Genomic DNA, 15,636 nt, shown 5'->3' with positions numbered 1-15,636 from the left:
AGGAAACGTATAACTAGGGGGTGTCTGCCCACTGACTGGCCACCAAGAGGGGTGCGGTAGGCCGCAATGTGAGTCAACCATGTGGAGAAACGAGACTGCAGGAATTCCAGTACTGTACCAACTGGGCAGTTAATTGGGTCAAATTGGCGATCTCCGCACCAAGAAGTGAAAAGTTTCCACTTCAAGGCATACAGTGTCCTCATTGAGGGAGCTCTGGATTGGAGGATGGTCTCAACAACCTAGGTGAGTGGGCGGGACCGGGAATACACTTGGATCCCCAACTTTATACACAAATATAGCCTACCTTTTATATAAATAAACTATAAACTGGGTGTGCGATATGAAGATTTTTGATCGTGGACGATAAAAAAGTCTCTGCAATCTGCTTTTGAACAAATGTAGTATCGTGTTCCAGCGCATTCTATCATTCTATCCAGCGCATTCCTCCGTATACTGAACAACACCACATCATTCACAGCAGTGTAAACTCAGCGCTAGAGTTACTCTCTCATTCACATGTGCTTTTAAATGTTTCATTCGCGCGCTGCTGTGACCTGTGCTTTTTCTGAGCGCCGCATTCACCCGACTAGAGTTTGTGAGAGGAGCAGAGTATGGAGCCAGAGTGGAGCCAGGAGCGTTGTGATTCTCCAGGCACGCTCCATCACGAGTACAATTCTCTCCGATCAGAAGGTAATAATGACGGCAATAACCGGTTATATACAAGCTAGTTCTCAAGGAGTTTGTCTGTTCCTTTTACTAAATATTTTCGGGTTAAAGCATGATTTAAATAGATTCAGCACATTCATACGCAGTCGCTTTCCCAGTAATGCGTTTAAAAAAGTAATCTTACAGTGCTACTTCATCTGTATCTGATTTTGAATAAGCAGAAATCTGTAAGAAATGCATCGATCTGTAGATAAAATAACTGACGAAAGTGTACTGTTATTTTCATCACAAACAAAATTTGCACAGCAGAAAGCAGCAATTATACCTTTTAATGCTGACAATGTTATTAGTTTGGAGTGTGGTAGGATAAAAAAAGTTTGCATACGATAGCCTAAGCCACTTTGAAACTCTCCTGTTATTTTATTTTTTTAATTTTTTTATTTTAATATAGGCTACGTTATGAACATAACATTGAAATACACTGAAATACTTTATCCACGGAGTGGATTTTACCAAAATTGGCATGCTGTGATCTGTTGCCTACTGTATTTTTTTATTTTTTTTTCTGTAACAGAGAGATTCCAGCCAAAAAATATACAACCCGGGAGTGGGCGGGAACGGGATTCAATCTTCCGGGATTGAACGGGACGGGATTTTCCCCCCAGTTTTTCCGTGGGATTGGGACGGGACGGGATTATTATTATTTATTTTTTTTGCGGGAGTAGGACGGGACAGATTTGAAAATCCACTCCCGTGTCACCCTCTAGTGGGAAACATCTTATTTTGTGTTACATAAAGATAGGCAGACAAGTTTGAGTAAATGTTTTAGTTTTAGATAGAAAAAAGTTTGGTAATTTGTGTTTGGTTGCTTTCTCTCCATTATTAATTTTCTCAGATCATGAAGGACAGAAATCTTGAACATGTAAACTCTTAAGGGTTGAGTACAGAGATGCCTAATTATAAGTTTTGAAGCATCTCCTCCTCTCTATGTCTCTGGGATCATGCAAATGTTTAGTCTTTGACCTGTTCTTTCCTAATTAAACAAGACTAAATTATGCTCGTTTAGCCTCTTTAGAGAGCAGAAGTCTCAGTGTGCATTTAAAACTCTTTGAATACTGAAGAATGTAATACTGAACTTTAACACACACCTCCACATTTGTCATCTGAAAGCTCTTATTAAACATGATTCACCGCCACAGCTGAGCAAACTCTGTTCAGCTGCTGGGATCTAATTTAAGTGCATAATGATATTAAATGATCATATTAGATTACAGTGTGTGTGTGTGTGTGTGTGTGTGTGTGTGTGTGTGTGTGTGTGTGTGTGTGTGTGTGGGTGTGTGTGTGTGTGGATTAAAATAAATGTTTTAAAAACACTTGAGTGCAAGATTTGTTTAGAGAAACATTATCGTATTGTTTTAAAGCCGTAGGACACTTTATTTTTTGAAACGCACACTTATTGGCAAAATATCGAGCAGCTTTCTTTCTTACAGTGAAAGCAAATGGAGACGAATGCTGTGGATCTCCAAAAACAACAAAACACCCCATAAAAGTATCCTATACTAAAAAGAAAAGTTGGTATAGGAAGAGTTTTTAATCAGAAATCACACGTAGCTTTTGAAGTAGAACAATTTAAATATTTTCTTAGAAAATGCAGGTTAATTTTAGTATTAGGATGCGATTAGTTTACTTTTTTCATTTTAATTTTAGTTTTCATTTTAATTTTAGTTAAAGCTTTAGTACTTCTTTTAATTTTTTTTTTTTTTTAATGTCTATAGTTTTCACACCTTTTTATTTAAGTTTTAGTTTTAGTTGTTTTAGTGTATCATATTAAACTAAATGAAAATAAGAAAATAAGAAATATTTTATTTTATTATATTTTTGTATTTAGAACCAAATATTATAAATATTTTTATGATCTTCTCAGTTAAGATTTGAGAGCAGTGGGAGATTTTTAACAGATACACTATAAAATTATTATAAATTTTTTATATATTATAAATATTATAAATATTTATAAATTCCAAATAAAATAAAACAATTGGAGTGCATTTATTTTATTTTATTTTATTTTTATTTATTTTTTTTAGTCATCAAATTCCAGGATTAATTTCTATTAATAATTATAATTAATTATTTTCTATTAATAGCCTGTTAATATACAATACAGTGACATTTAAAACTTCAATTGGAGTAGATTTAACAGCCTTGGTCAGCATCCACTTTCATTGTAGGGATGCGCGCTGGTGAGTGAACGGTGACAGCTTTCATTAATATGTGATCTATGATTTTAATTAAATGTTACGATCTATCTCTCACACTCTATATGTGACATCAAACGGTCGATCTGATGTCATTACCGCTGACCCAGCAGACAGAGAGAAGCGTTTTGTGTGTAATCTCGCCCATCCCGCCGTTAATCGCTCTGAGAGATGGTTTGGGAAGGAATGGCTAATATCTACATCTGTCTGAATTAAATGCGTTCATCATCTCGTCTGGAGCAGAGAGTGGGAATGGTGCTGTTAGCGTATATCTTTTAAGATGAGGACGACTGTCCCACGTGAGCATCAGCAGTTATCATCCGCAGCATACGGGAACAATCAGAGCCTGGCGGCGTCAGCACTGAAACTCACCTGTCAATCAAACAGAAGACTAGAAACCTCTCCAGGTTTTCAGTGGAACCCTGTAGGTTTGCTTGAAAATCAGTTAAGATTAAGTTAAGACATTTGTACAATTAAACTAAAAGACCTTTTACTTTACTATTTCACTGCATGAGTTTTTCCATGGTGCTGTATATATTGAAATCAGTGTAAGTTTGACTGTTAAACATGGTTGGATTTCTCCCAACAATAGTCTTTTTTAAATTACATGTTTGATTTACGGAGTTCTTTGACGTATGTAATGGAACTAAATTAAACAACTAGTTAATGCAGTGATTTAATTAGACTCTTTGCTGTAATTTCTCTCACCAGTCCTGTGATCTCGAGCGAAACCCGACATGACAGTCCAGAGAACATGCTGTTCAACAGCAGCAGCTTAAAGAGAACCTCGCCTCATTAATATTCATGAGCTAAGTTTTGACTATTTATATCATCTCAACCTGCACACGTGTGAATTAAAGTGTTGGTTAAAGGGTTAATACATGTGTTGTCTTGTTTAGACCCCTTTTTGACTCAAAAAACCCCATTGTCCAACAAAACTTTTAAGATATTTCTTTTATAGTTCTGCTGTGCTTTAAGTGGGCCGGTACGCACCGGTACTCAGTACCGCCACTTCCAAGTATAGCTCTTGAGCGTACCGCCACCTCTCCGTGCGCCCAGAACATGCTTTTAGCATACCGGTACACTCATTTGGGCATCTCTTTTAATAGAGGTTTTAATCCTTTGCCTGCTCTGCCCCTTTTCAGAGTGCCCTTCACAATGCACGCTTCCTAATTCGTCCCACCGAGAGCAGAGACTACATTACCCATACACCCTTGAGTTTTACAAGTGAAAAGCGCATGCGTCGGTTTTGACACTGTCAGTGTCAACCACTCAACGTGGCCGGAGAGGGTGTGTGAAACGCGCACACTCGGCTCGGTAAAAATACAAATACAGTGAACAACACTTAAAATGCTCTCCTGGCTTCAGACTCTGAGTACGAAAAGAACACGGTCAGAATCAGATGACTCGCTGGCTGACACCCCACCAAGCCAGAATGATATCGCTGCAGGTCAGACGCAAGCTAATGAAGTAATGCAGTAGCTCTTTCTAAGGGTATTTTTTCAAAATTATTTAGCACATTTTATTTATGTTCAGTAACGTAGACTAACCATGTTCCGTACAAAACGATGTTCTGTACAGGTGACGTTTTTGCGCCGATTGCAAAATAAATATTTACATTTCGTACATAGACTATATATCTGTGTCATCCTTATGTTTCTCTCTTTCACCCCCGATCTAAACAGAGACCCATCCACTGTTTGTGTCAGTAAGATTTGAGTAAGTTTGTTCGTTGCGCCCACCGCGCTTGAAAATGGACGGTGGGGAAGATTTACTTCAAAACTTCAGCTTGGGAGGCAAGACAACTAGAGCAGCAAAAATTTACATTTCTATTCCACTTATGTTTCCTACAGTACTACAGCCTTTATTAAATTAAAAATATGTTATCACAAATTGTTAAATATATGACCTTTAGTTAAATAAACGCTTTGAAATGGGAATGTTTAATCATTGATTGTGGGCGATAACCACTTAGCGCCACTCTCACCTGAGACAGACAGCAGAGATCTCTTACTTTATGAAGTTTTCACATTGGTTAACCTTTTTTTTTATTAATCAGTGCAAATTATTTGCCCTTCTCATCTTCTTCATCTTCAGAAAGATATGGAAATGATGTTCACTGACCTTTCACATGTTTCATGCTTAACTCACATGTCATAATTAATATCACGACACAATCATGCCTAACGTGCATGCGCCCTTTATTAAAGCAGCAATTAACTTGTATTTTAATCAAAGAAAAAGGTACTAATCTTTGATATTCATTGAAATTATGTTTTCTTGCAGTTAAAATAAATAAACAGTTCATTTTTGATCAGTTAAATGTCAATTTTCGCCGATAAAATCAAGTTATGAGCGCTGTACGGAACACCATTATAAGCCTGTACGGAACACCCTTAACTCCTATCATCTTCTGTACACTGGCGGAGGTGGTACTTTTCCCCAGTTTTCTCAAAAACTATTGGTCTTAAAGACATCAATCAAAGTGTAGACTGTATAATAGGTATAGAGCATCACAGTCCCGCACACAGCCCGAGAGAGCTTTGGTGCCGGAAGTAAATTTCCCATTCATTTCTCCCATTGACTTTTGGAAATATCCGTATCTAAAGAGTTTTAGAGCATGTCTGAGGATAACCAGCTACGGCTGAACTCATAAGCATACAACATATCATTTCGAGTGAAAAAATGAAGAGAAAATCCAAAAAAAGTCAAAGGTACAAGACTGTGTACATATTTTCATTTCGAGCGAAGGAACTACTCATCCCATAAACCACCGCACCTCACTGAATTCGACTGAAGCCACAACCACGAAAGAGCCTTTTGAGCGACTTCCAAATCTGATGACGGCCGCGCAAACTTTTTCCTCCAGTTAATTTTATTTGAATGTGCAGTTAATAGCAGTTCTTTCAGTATTAATCGTGTAAATAAATAGTGTTTTATATAGGTGTTGTGTATTGAATTTTATATGTATCATCGTGTATTTTATATTGTCTGCGTGTGTGAAAGCGGTTAACGATAACGTCAGCAACATGGTGCAGTGCTTTGTACCTGACTGCAATCACCGCTCAGTGGTCAGTACGTGTCGTTGCCATTAATTATTATACAAATGTTCAGTAAATGCACAAAAAGGTATGCCTAGGCTAAATATTGTTTTGACAGTGCCATCATAAAATGCTTGATATGACTCATACCATATAAAGGCTACACTAGCCTAGCTATAGTGGACGATAATGCTAACTAACGTTACCAACCTCCCTGCAAAACTCACCAAAACTTTGTAGGTCTTTTCCCTCATGCTGGCCCTTACAAAACCCACAAGCTGACCCTCGGACACGCTACACTCAACTACATGACCCGATCTGAAGTGGTTTTCACCCCTTTGAACACTTTTGTTTTCCTCCTTGAAAAAAGCCATTATGGCAGCCAAGGAAATCATTGTTGCACTGATAAGTCTACCATTCAAAAACGCAACACAGGTTTTTATTTTATTTTATTTTTTTATTAATGATCTTCAGTCTTCGCGGGGTTTAACAAGACAGTTAAACAAGTTCCACCAATCAGATGCATCACTGTGGGATTGTTCAGGATTGTGGGTAATGAAGTACTTATCCGAGACATCGCGAATAAAAGGCATTTATCTCAAAACAAGGTTAGTGCCCCATGAACCTTTGGCGTTTATATGAGCATATACTATCGCTTAGTACAGCCGTAGCTGGTTTTAAGTCTACCATGTATGGTTACGTTTTTATGGCTTATACCCCAACTGTCAATGCAGAAATTGTATAGAATTTTTACTTCCGGCTCCGGCTGTGGGCGGGACTGTGATGCTCTATTCCCCCGGAGAATGAGCGCACAAGCATGCTTGTATGTCTGTCAACAATGGAGGAGTGATCACTGGCGTGCGGTGAATAGCGAAAAATGTACGGAACATGGTTAGTCTACGTTAGCTCTTTCTAAGGGTATTTTTTCAAAATTATTTTGCACATTTTATTTATGTTCAGTAGCTCTTTCTAAGGGTATTTTTTCAAAATTATTTTGCACATTTTATTTATGTTCAGTAGCTCTTTCTAAGGGTATTTTTTCAAAATTATTTTGCACATTTTATTTATGTTCAGTAGCTCTTTCTAAGGGTATTTGTTCAAAATTATTTTGCACATTTTATTTATGTTCAGTAGCTCTTTGTAAGGGTATTTATTTCAAAATTATTTTGCACATTTTATTTATGTTCAGTAGCTCTTTCTATGGGTATTTTTTCAAAATCCTTTTGCACATTTTCTTTATGTTCAGTAGATCTTTGTAAGGGTATTTTTTTTCAAAATTATTTTGCACATTTTATTTATGTTCAGTAGCTCTTTCTATGGGTATTTTTTCAAAATCCTTTTGCACATTTTCTTTATGTTCAGTAGCTCTTTCTAGCTCAAGCAAATCCACAAACTTATAAAAGGATTTATAATTTTTCATAAGGTCGTCTGTAGACTGCTGTATATAAAACCCCTTCAATATAGTTGTTGTTACCTCAGGGGATGAGGGGAGTCATCAAAAAAAAAAAAAAAAAATATATATATATATATATATAGGCTATAATAGAGTACCGGCACCTCTTTTGGGCCACTTAAAGCACTGGCTGTAATTTTTAAAACGCTGCATGTTTTGAAACCTTTTATTAATAGAAACTGGGGGTGTTGAGATAGCAAATTTAATTAGGTGCAATTCCTTTCTTGATTCAAGAAGATTCTGATTGTGTAAGTATTTATAGATAGATCTATACAGATCTAATCTGACTATATTGCACCCGGGTCAAAATATTTGAGAGAGAGAGATACAGTAGAAAGATACAGTAAATCACATTTTATGAGTACATTTTAAAAGTAATGTAAAATAGTTGCCTTCAATCCAAAACAAAGGTTATAAACTTAATGGTATTCAGAACAATACAGAAAAAAGAGAGACAAAAAAAAAACAATTAATAATAGTATTGACATTTTGCATGCTTGCTGTTAATTGCAAATACAGTGCCTTGCAAAAGTATTCATACCCCATAATTTTTTTATGTTATAGCCTTATGTTTAACTGCTTTAAAATTCATTTTTATTCCACATCATTCTACACTCCATACACCATAATGGCAAAAAAAACCACCTACAAAAGGTTTTTAACACGTTTGCAAATTCATAAAAAAAAAAAATAATAATAAATAAAATAAATAAATAAATAAATAAGAACTCGTAAATGATTTCATAGCATAAGTATTCATACCCTTTTTTTGGGACAGTTGAAATTTAGCCCAGGAGGATTCATATTGCTTGTAGATGTTACTATACTTTGAGTGAATTAACTTGTGGCAAATTCAATTGAATGGGTATGATTTGAAAAGGCACAAATGTCTTAATAATAGGTCTAACAGCTAATAATCCCTATAAGAGCAAAAACCAAGCCCTGAGGTCAAAATAACTGCCTGTAGAGCTCAGAATCAGGTTTGCGTCAAACCACACATCTGGAGAAGAGTTCGAAAAAAAAAAATCTGCTTTGTTGAAGGTTCACAGAATCATGTAGCCTTTATTATCCATAATGGAAGATGTTTGAAACAACAAGAACTCTTCCTAGAGCTGGCCTCCTGGCCAAACTGAGCAACTGATGGAGGAGAAGGGCCTTGTCTAGACTGGTGGCCAAGAACCTGATGGTCATTCTAGTTGAGCTCCATGATCATATATGCAGAAGGACACACATCACCGCAACACTCCACCGATCTGGGCTTTATGTCAGTGTGGCCAGACTCAATCTTCTCCTCATTGAAAACACACAAAAACCCCCTTGAAATTTGCAAAAAGCACCTAAAGGACCCTCAGACTGTGATAAATGAGATTCTCTGGTTTGATGAACCTCAATTCCAATCATAATAATTGAAGTAAACCAGGCACTGCTCATCACCTGCAGAGTACCATCCAAAAAGTAAAGTGTGCTGGTAGTGTTTTTCAGCGGTAGGGACTGAGGGACTTTTAAGGGTCAGGGTTGAAGAAAAGTTCATTGCATCAAAATATTCGAATAGACTTAATGAAAACCCAGTCCAGAGCATTCAGAACCTCAGACTGGGCAGAGGTTTACCTTCCAGCAGGACAATAACCCTAAACACAGCAATAGTGTCTTATAGACAACTGTTTACCCAAGAACACAGACATAATGATGTGTTCCTGCACATGATAAACCTGCACTGAGGTAGACTTCAGTTAGAGTCAAATATCTCAGACTAAATATCATTCTATTGTTAACTCTTTCATTTTACATTTAGTTTAATGAACTGTTGGTTCATCATGACCGTATTTTATCAGAAAGACAATCTGAATCTAGAGTATGTTTCAAGCCACAAGGAAACAACACATTTCTATTTCTAGATGAGCCAATCTTCTTCTCTGCTTTCAGATCTGGCTGTTTATCTAAGGAACAAGGACAGCGCTGAGCTCATCAGTCAGGTGGCTTATTCTGAAAAGCCATTTCCCTCCTGACACTTGCCAATTTCCAGTTTGCAGCTTTGCGCTGATGTTCGTGGAAATAGAAGTGACATGTTTCTGTCACAAAACTATAACAACACAATTCAGCTGAATTATTGCACTTTAAACACTTCAGGTCGACTCCTGCAGACTTCCACTTTTATACTAAAGTTAAACCCGCGCTTGTTCTGTGTAAGAAGATGCTTTCACTGAGGTCCTCTCTGTAAGTGCAGCAGTGTGAAAGCACATTGTGTGTGTTCAGAGCTGGTCTATTGTTTGGAGACTTTGGCAGGCGTTGGCAGCAGAGCTGTGTGTCTGTCTCTGGTTAAGCTGCAGCACGTGTCGTTTCATTAGGGTTTATCTCTGTGTAGGTTAATTACATTACAGGCTCATAAGAGTGCGTACACAACACCCATCAGTCGCCACAGTAACGAGATCCGTTATACAGCACTTCATGGTGCTTTACTGCACCATCAAAGCCTTTACTGCACTTCCTCCTCCTTCATGAAAATCTTTGTCAGATGACTGCAGTCAAGCACACTCGTCTGTAGAGGTGAAGTGTGTCATCTCGCAGATTTTCGTCTCAGCTGTTTCATAGATTTACTGCAGTCGCCGTTTCAACAGTCTCAAAGAGTTTCAGTCAGCTGGTTAATCTTCAGCTATTTCTGAAAATAAAATCAACACTTGTTAATGTTTTCCCAGTCCAGCGTGTTTACTGGCCACGCACACACAGAGAGACACATGCTAAAGGTAATCTCCATAATCCTCCCCACTGGCACAGTGTGTTTCTGCTGCTTTATGAGTAGTGTAAACCAGAGTCATGATTGCAATACAGACACTCACACAGAGATATGATGCAATGTATCATAGCACAGATATATCAGCAGAATAGAGGAATTACACTGCAGTGTTATCTGGATCCTGCTCAAAGGTGTGATTCACACAGCTACCAAAATAATCCAACACTCTCGGATATAGAGATACAGGATTATACAGAGTAGCATATGTGTGTGTGCGTGTGTTACAGTGCTGTAAGAATATAGACCAACAAAACAAGACTTTGCATTTAAAATTAAATCGCCTCCTTTGCATCAATAGAGTCAATTGAGCTGTTGCTTCAGCTTTGGCTTTTGGTTTTAAATCATCTTTTAAAAAATGTAAATAAATGTGTTTGTATGGATAGATCTTTGTCAGTTTTCTCCTTGATGTTTGTTATGTTTCTGGCTTACTAATAAGCTTTTATTTCTAGCTGTAAATTCAGTTATATTATATTATCTTTTTATATTCATTTTAGTAAATATATTTTTATATTAATTTAGTACTTTCAAGCGATTAATTGGGATTAATTGCATCCAAAATAAAAGTTTTAGTTTACATAATACATGTGTTTATACTGTGTATATTTATTATGTATATATAATAAATATATATATATATATATATATATATATATATATATATATATATATATATATATATATATATATATATATACGTTCTGAATTGTTCTTTTCGTGGTAAAACATTCAAATGTCAATTAATTCACAGGGAGTCACGTGACCTTATTCCAGCGTGGCAAATCACATTGAGGAAACAACATCATTTTATTCATGTAGTTCATTTGGAGCAATTCTCTGAAACAAGCCCCCATTACGGCAAAAACTCACATTCTCGTTACAGTGAAAGTGTCAAACAGCCGCCCTACGGCGCTCTTCAATGTCAATTCAGATGAGAATTAATTTAACATGCGACCTCAATGCTTGTCAGAAACACTAGCATATTCGGTCTGGAATGATCTCCTGGGCTTTTAGGAGAAAATCACTGACATTTCCGATTCAGACGGCAATAAAATCACAGACTAGCAGAAGTAAGAGCTGAAATTACCTTAAACCATCACAAAAAAACAATTACCCTCCGAATAAAGCCCTTGATTTTATTCCGCTGAGGCTTCCTGCTGTTCCAATCACTCACACACTTCATAATAACAGAAGAATCACGAATGAGAGCTTGAGTTATTTCTTCTAGATAGCAATGAGATCTCAATATGAACAGATGATTTCAGCTGCTCTACATTCAGTTTATAGCTCTAGACTCTAACTAGATGACAAGTTATTCATTTAGGTCTGGAATTTTAGGTGAAACGTATTTTATTGACAATAGAAGTTAACTCCATTCAGTTTCCAGAGCCGTGAAGGAGAAATGTTCTTCTGATCTCTGACCTGTGTCTGCTGAGTCTCTCTGTTCAGGGACTGGAAATAGTTTGTAAATAGAAACCAGCATTGTTCGGAGAGCTGAATGTAATCAGAGTTCCTCAGTGTGTGTCTCCCGCACAACTATTGTGAAGTCAGACAGATAAATATATCATCAGCTCACAGACTTGCTCATTTAAATGTGTGTCTGTGTGTTTCTGTAGGCTGCAGCGATGCTGATTTGAAAAGTTTAGCATCCAGACTCAAAGACTGGTTTGGGGTTTTGCACACGGACGCCAACAGAGACCTTAAGAGCACCACGAGTGACACTGCACAAGGACGTAAGTGTGTTTGTCTGTCCAGATCAAGCTCAGGGTCACTACCACTTTATTCTGGATTTTCCGTCCACCATCTATATATATATATATATATATATATATATTCATTGATTTTAAAATAACAAAAAAATCATACTGAAACAGAATTTGTCTACTATTATGTGTCAAACATGCAAGTAGATTTTAGAACACACACAAGTGAATTAAAAGCATTATATATTATTCTTATTATTATATTTTTTTATGTTCTCATTTTTATTAGATTTTATTTAGTTTTTACTTTATATATTTCTGTATACCTTTGTTTTTATTGTAGTTCTAGTACGTTTTTTACTTTAACTTAAACTTATTTCAGTTTATTGCATAGGCAACATTTCTAATTTCCAAAACATATTCATAATTTTAATGTAACTTTTTATTTTATTTTAGTGTTAAAACCAATCAATATTACTCAAAGAAGATCATTTATTTTATTTAGTTTCTTACGTATTTATTTAACATAACACTTTAGTGCACCAGTGTGAACCTGAGCGTCTCTCTCTCTCTCTCTCTCTCTGTCTCTCTCTGTCTCTCTCTCTCTGTCTCTCTCTCTCTCTCTCTCTCTCTCTGTCTCTCTGTAGGTTTTGACACCAGTATTTTGCCCATCTGTAAAGATTCTCTCGGGTGGATGTTCAACAAGCTGGACATGAATTACGACCTTCTGCTCGACCAATCAGAGCTCAGTGCCATTTACCTTGACAAATACGAGCTGTGCATGCGGCCACTGTTCAACTCCTGCGACTCCTTCAAAGACGGAAAACTGTCCAACAACGAGTGGTGCTACTGTTTCCAGAAACCTGACGGTGAGTTATATGACATTAGACAAAAACATGAGGAGTATTTCACAGTGGGGAGCTAGGCATAACTTGAATTAGAAAAAACTGTTAAATGTGTTTCTCCAGGGATGCCATGTCAGAACGAGATGAACAGGATTCATTCTCAGAGCCGGAGGAAGACTCTGATTGGTGGGTGGATTTGATGAACAGCTGTTAGCTCCTCCCCCTGAATCCAGCATGAAATGACTTGTAATTGTGTGTGTGTGTGCAGGGGCGTATGTGCCGCGCTGTTCTGAAGACGGGTATTTTAAGGCCACTCAGTGTCATGGCAGCAGCGGTCAGTGCTGGTGTGTCGACAAATACGGCAATGAGATCGCAGGATCCCGCAGACAGGGAAACCCTACCTGTGGTACAGACTCCAAAACACACATCAGTCTCGTTTTAGGATTATCTACTGCATTTATTCATAGTTCACATAGCTATTTGCACCTCGCTCTTTTGTCACTTAATATTTTATTTTGGGGGCATCGATCTATTTAATTACTTCACACTGTTTTATAATCACACACTGATGATTGTAAAAAATAACTTTAAAAGAAGACTTTTTTTAAAATGTGGATCATAGCTTTACATACTCATTAATATTTTAAATTATCTTTTATTTTTATATTTTATTTTCAGATTTAATTTCAGTTATTTTCAGTAATTATTTTGTGGTTTTGCCTTTTTCTTTTTTTTTCTGTATGGCTATATTTCTATTTAAATTTTACTGATTTTAGTACTTGAATTTTATTTTATTTTCACCCACTTACCAAAGCAACATTTTATGCTTGCTTTTATATTTATATTTTATTTAATTTTAGTTTTATTTCAGTTTACATTTGTATTATATATATATATATATATATATATATATATATATATATATATATATAGCTTTAATTAGTTTACTGAAAATGATTTTCAATGGGTTTCAATGGGTTTTTGTGCTTTTGTTGTGTTTGTGATTTCATAATTTTTTATATTTCTGTATAGCTTATATATATATATATATATATATATATATATATATATATATATATATATATATATATATATATATATATATATATATATATATATATATATATATATATATATAAATTACTGAAGACTTTTAATAATTTGGTAATTTTATTTTGTGTATATTTTTAATATTTATACAGAAATGTTGTTTGTTTTTATTTCAGTTAGTTGCCAAGGCTACATTTCGAATTTTCATAAATTTTGTTTTCAAGTTTAAGTTTTTCATCTAATATTTATATTTAAATTTAACTAACTTTGGAAACATTTTTAATTTTAGTTTTAGTCAACACTGATATATACACACACACATTTTGATTCCTGCAGCAAACTCTTACATCTGAAGCTGCATTATTCAACAGTGTTTCTTGAGTTCTCGTTCAAAATGTATAAAATATCATATTTTATATATAATAAATGATCTTCTCAGAACACACACGTGCACCCGCTGTCTATCCGCCTGACACCTTCCCTTTCATCTGCCTCTGTAGAGGAGGATCAGGAGACTTCTGGAGATTTCGGCGGCAGCGGCGGCGGTGGCGCTGTGATTCTACTGGATGATCAGGAGGAGGAGTCTCCACAGCGTGGGCGGGGCCGACAGAAAGAGAGGCGGGGTCGACTCCACCCCCGCGGGGCGATCGAGGACGATGAAGACGCAGAGGACGACGAGATGGGCTACGTTTGGTAGCTCCGCCCACCCATCTTCCGCTAATTAACCAGGGACCCATGTTAAAATGCACAGTTCTGAAGCCATTCTAGCTCCGCCCCCTCAGACACGCCCCCTTCTTCTCATTCTGGATCTAAACTTGTCCTTCTCATTCTCTCTTTCTCTCTTTCCTCAGCCGCCTCTTCATGTTCTGTCCTCTGTTTTCCCTCGTTCAAACTCTCCTGGATCGCTCTTGCGTATTCTAGACCGGCTCTAGACGGTAGACGTGCATGACGAGATTGTTCAGCATTTCGGGGGCTTCATACCAGTTCTACATAGGATCTTTTTAAAGGGTTCATTCTCAGTGGTGATATGCATGAACGCCACTGCTGAATGCAGGAGACGACGTCTGAGACCTTCGAGGGCAAGGATCAGGTGGGCTTAAGCCAAACGCACACTACAAGACCGAAGCTCATCGCGCTTTCATGTTTTAAATCTGCCACAAGAGGCTGCGGATTGTAGTGAACTTACAGCTTTAATGTTGGTTCTGTGTGAGACACCTTACAACTACAATATTAGTTAAAATCTCAAATCTGAGAAAAGAGCAACAAGGTAATGAGATTGCATGAGAAAGAAAATTGTGAATTTCTCCCAAAGCACTGGCTCGTGCATTTTTTTGATTTCTTTGAATTTTTTGTTGCATGCTAAATCCATGCAAAAATGACCTGAAAGCCCATATTGTGTGAGAATGAGGAGAGTTTGTGCAGGATGATCTTGTAATTAATGCATGTAGACTGTGATTAGTTGAGCATAATGTGCACAAAAACAACAATAAACGGTGTAAATGTGCACAGAACAATGAGCTTCAGTCGGGTTGTGTGTGCTTGGCTTTATGCTGCTTTCACGTCAGTTCACAATTACTGTAATTATAAGTAGCAAATCCCATGCATGCGACTGTGAACTTATAGATGAACTCCATTGCAAAAAGTGCTGCTCTTCCTCAGTATTTTTGTCTTGTTTTATAGCACAAATTTTATTTCAGTTGCCAATAAAACATTTATATTTGCTTAATGTCAATTTTCGAAAAAAAAAAAATTCTAATGGTTTTAGTCATTTTTATTTTTCATTTTTATTTTTTATAATTAATCTTTTTACATTTTGAAATAAATGAATAATT

The 15,636-nt window shown here is 36.5% G+C and overlaps 1 protein-coding gene across 1 annotated transcript in view; it reads left to right on the top strand.

The window, feature by feature from the left end:
- LOC132109907 (testican-1-like) overlaps positions 1-15,321 on the top strand; it is a 242,044-nt gene extending 226,723 nt beyond the window's left edge. Inside the window, exons 8-12 of the mRNA XM_059516359.1 lie at positions 11,823-11,939; positions 12,557-12,778; positions 12,878-12,940; positions 13,023-13,160; positions 14,305-15,321. Of these exons, the coding sequence (XP_059372342.1) occupies positions 11,823-11,939; positions 12,557-12,778; positions 12,878-12,940; positions 13,023-13,160; positions 14,305-14,501 (737 nt within the window). The 3' untranslated portion in view covers positions 14,502-15,321. The remainder of the gene's footprint in view (positions 1-11,822; positions 11,940-12,556; positions 12,779-12,877; positions 12,941-13,022; positions 13,161-14,304) is intronic.
- Positions 15,322-15,636: the final 315 nt, after the last annotated feature.

The sequence above is a fragment of the Carassius carassius genome, chromosome 29 (assembly GCF_963082965.1).
Source record: "Carassius carassius chromosome 29, fCarCar2.1, whole genome shotgun sequence".
NCBI classification, from domain to species: Eukaryota; Metazoa; Chordata; class Actinopteri; order Cypriniformes; family Cyprinidae; genus Carassius; species Carassius carassius.
The sequence above is the reverse complement of the archived record's forward strand: the minus strand, read 5'-3'. Positions and strand labels throughout refer to the sequence as shown.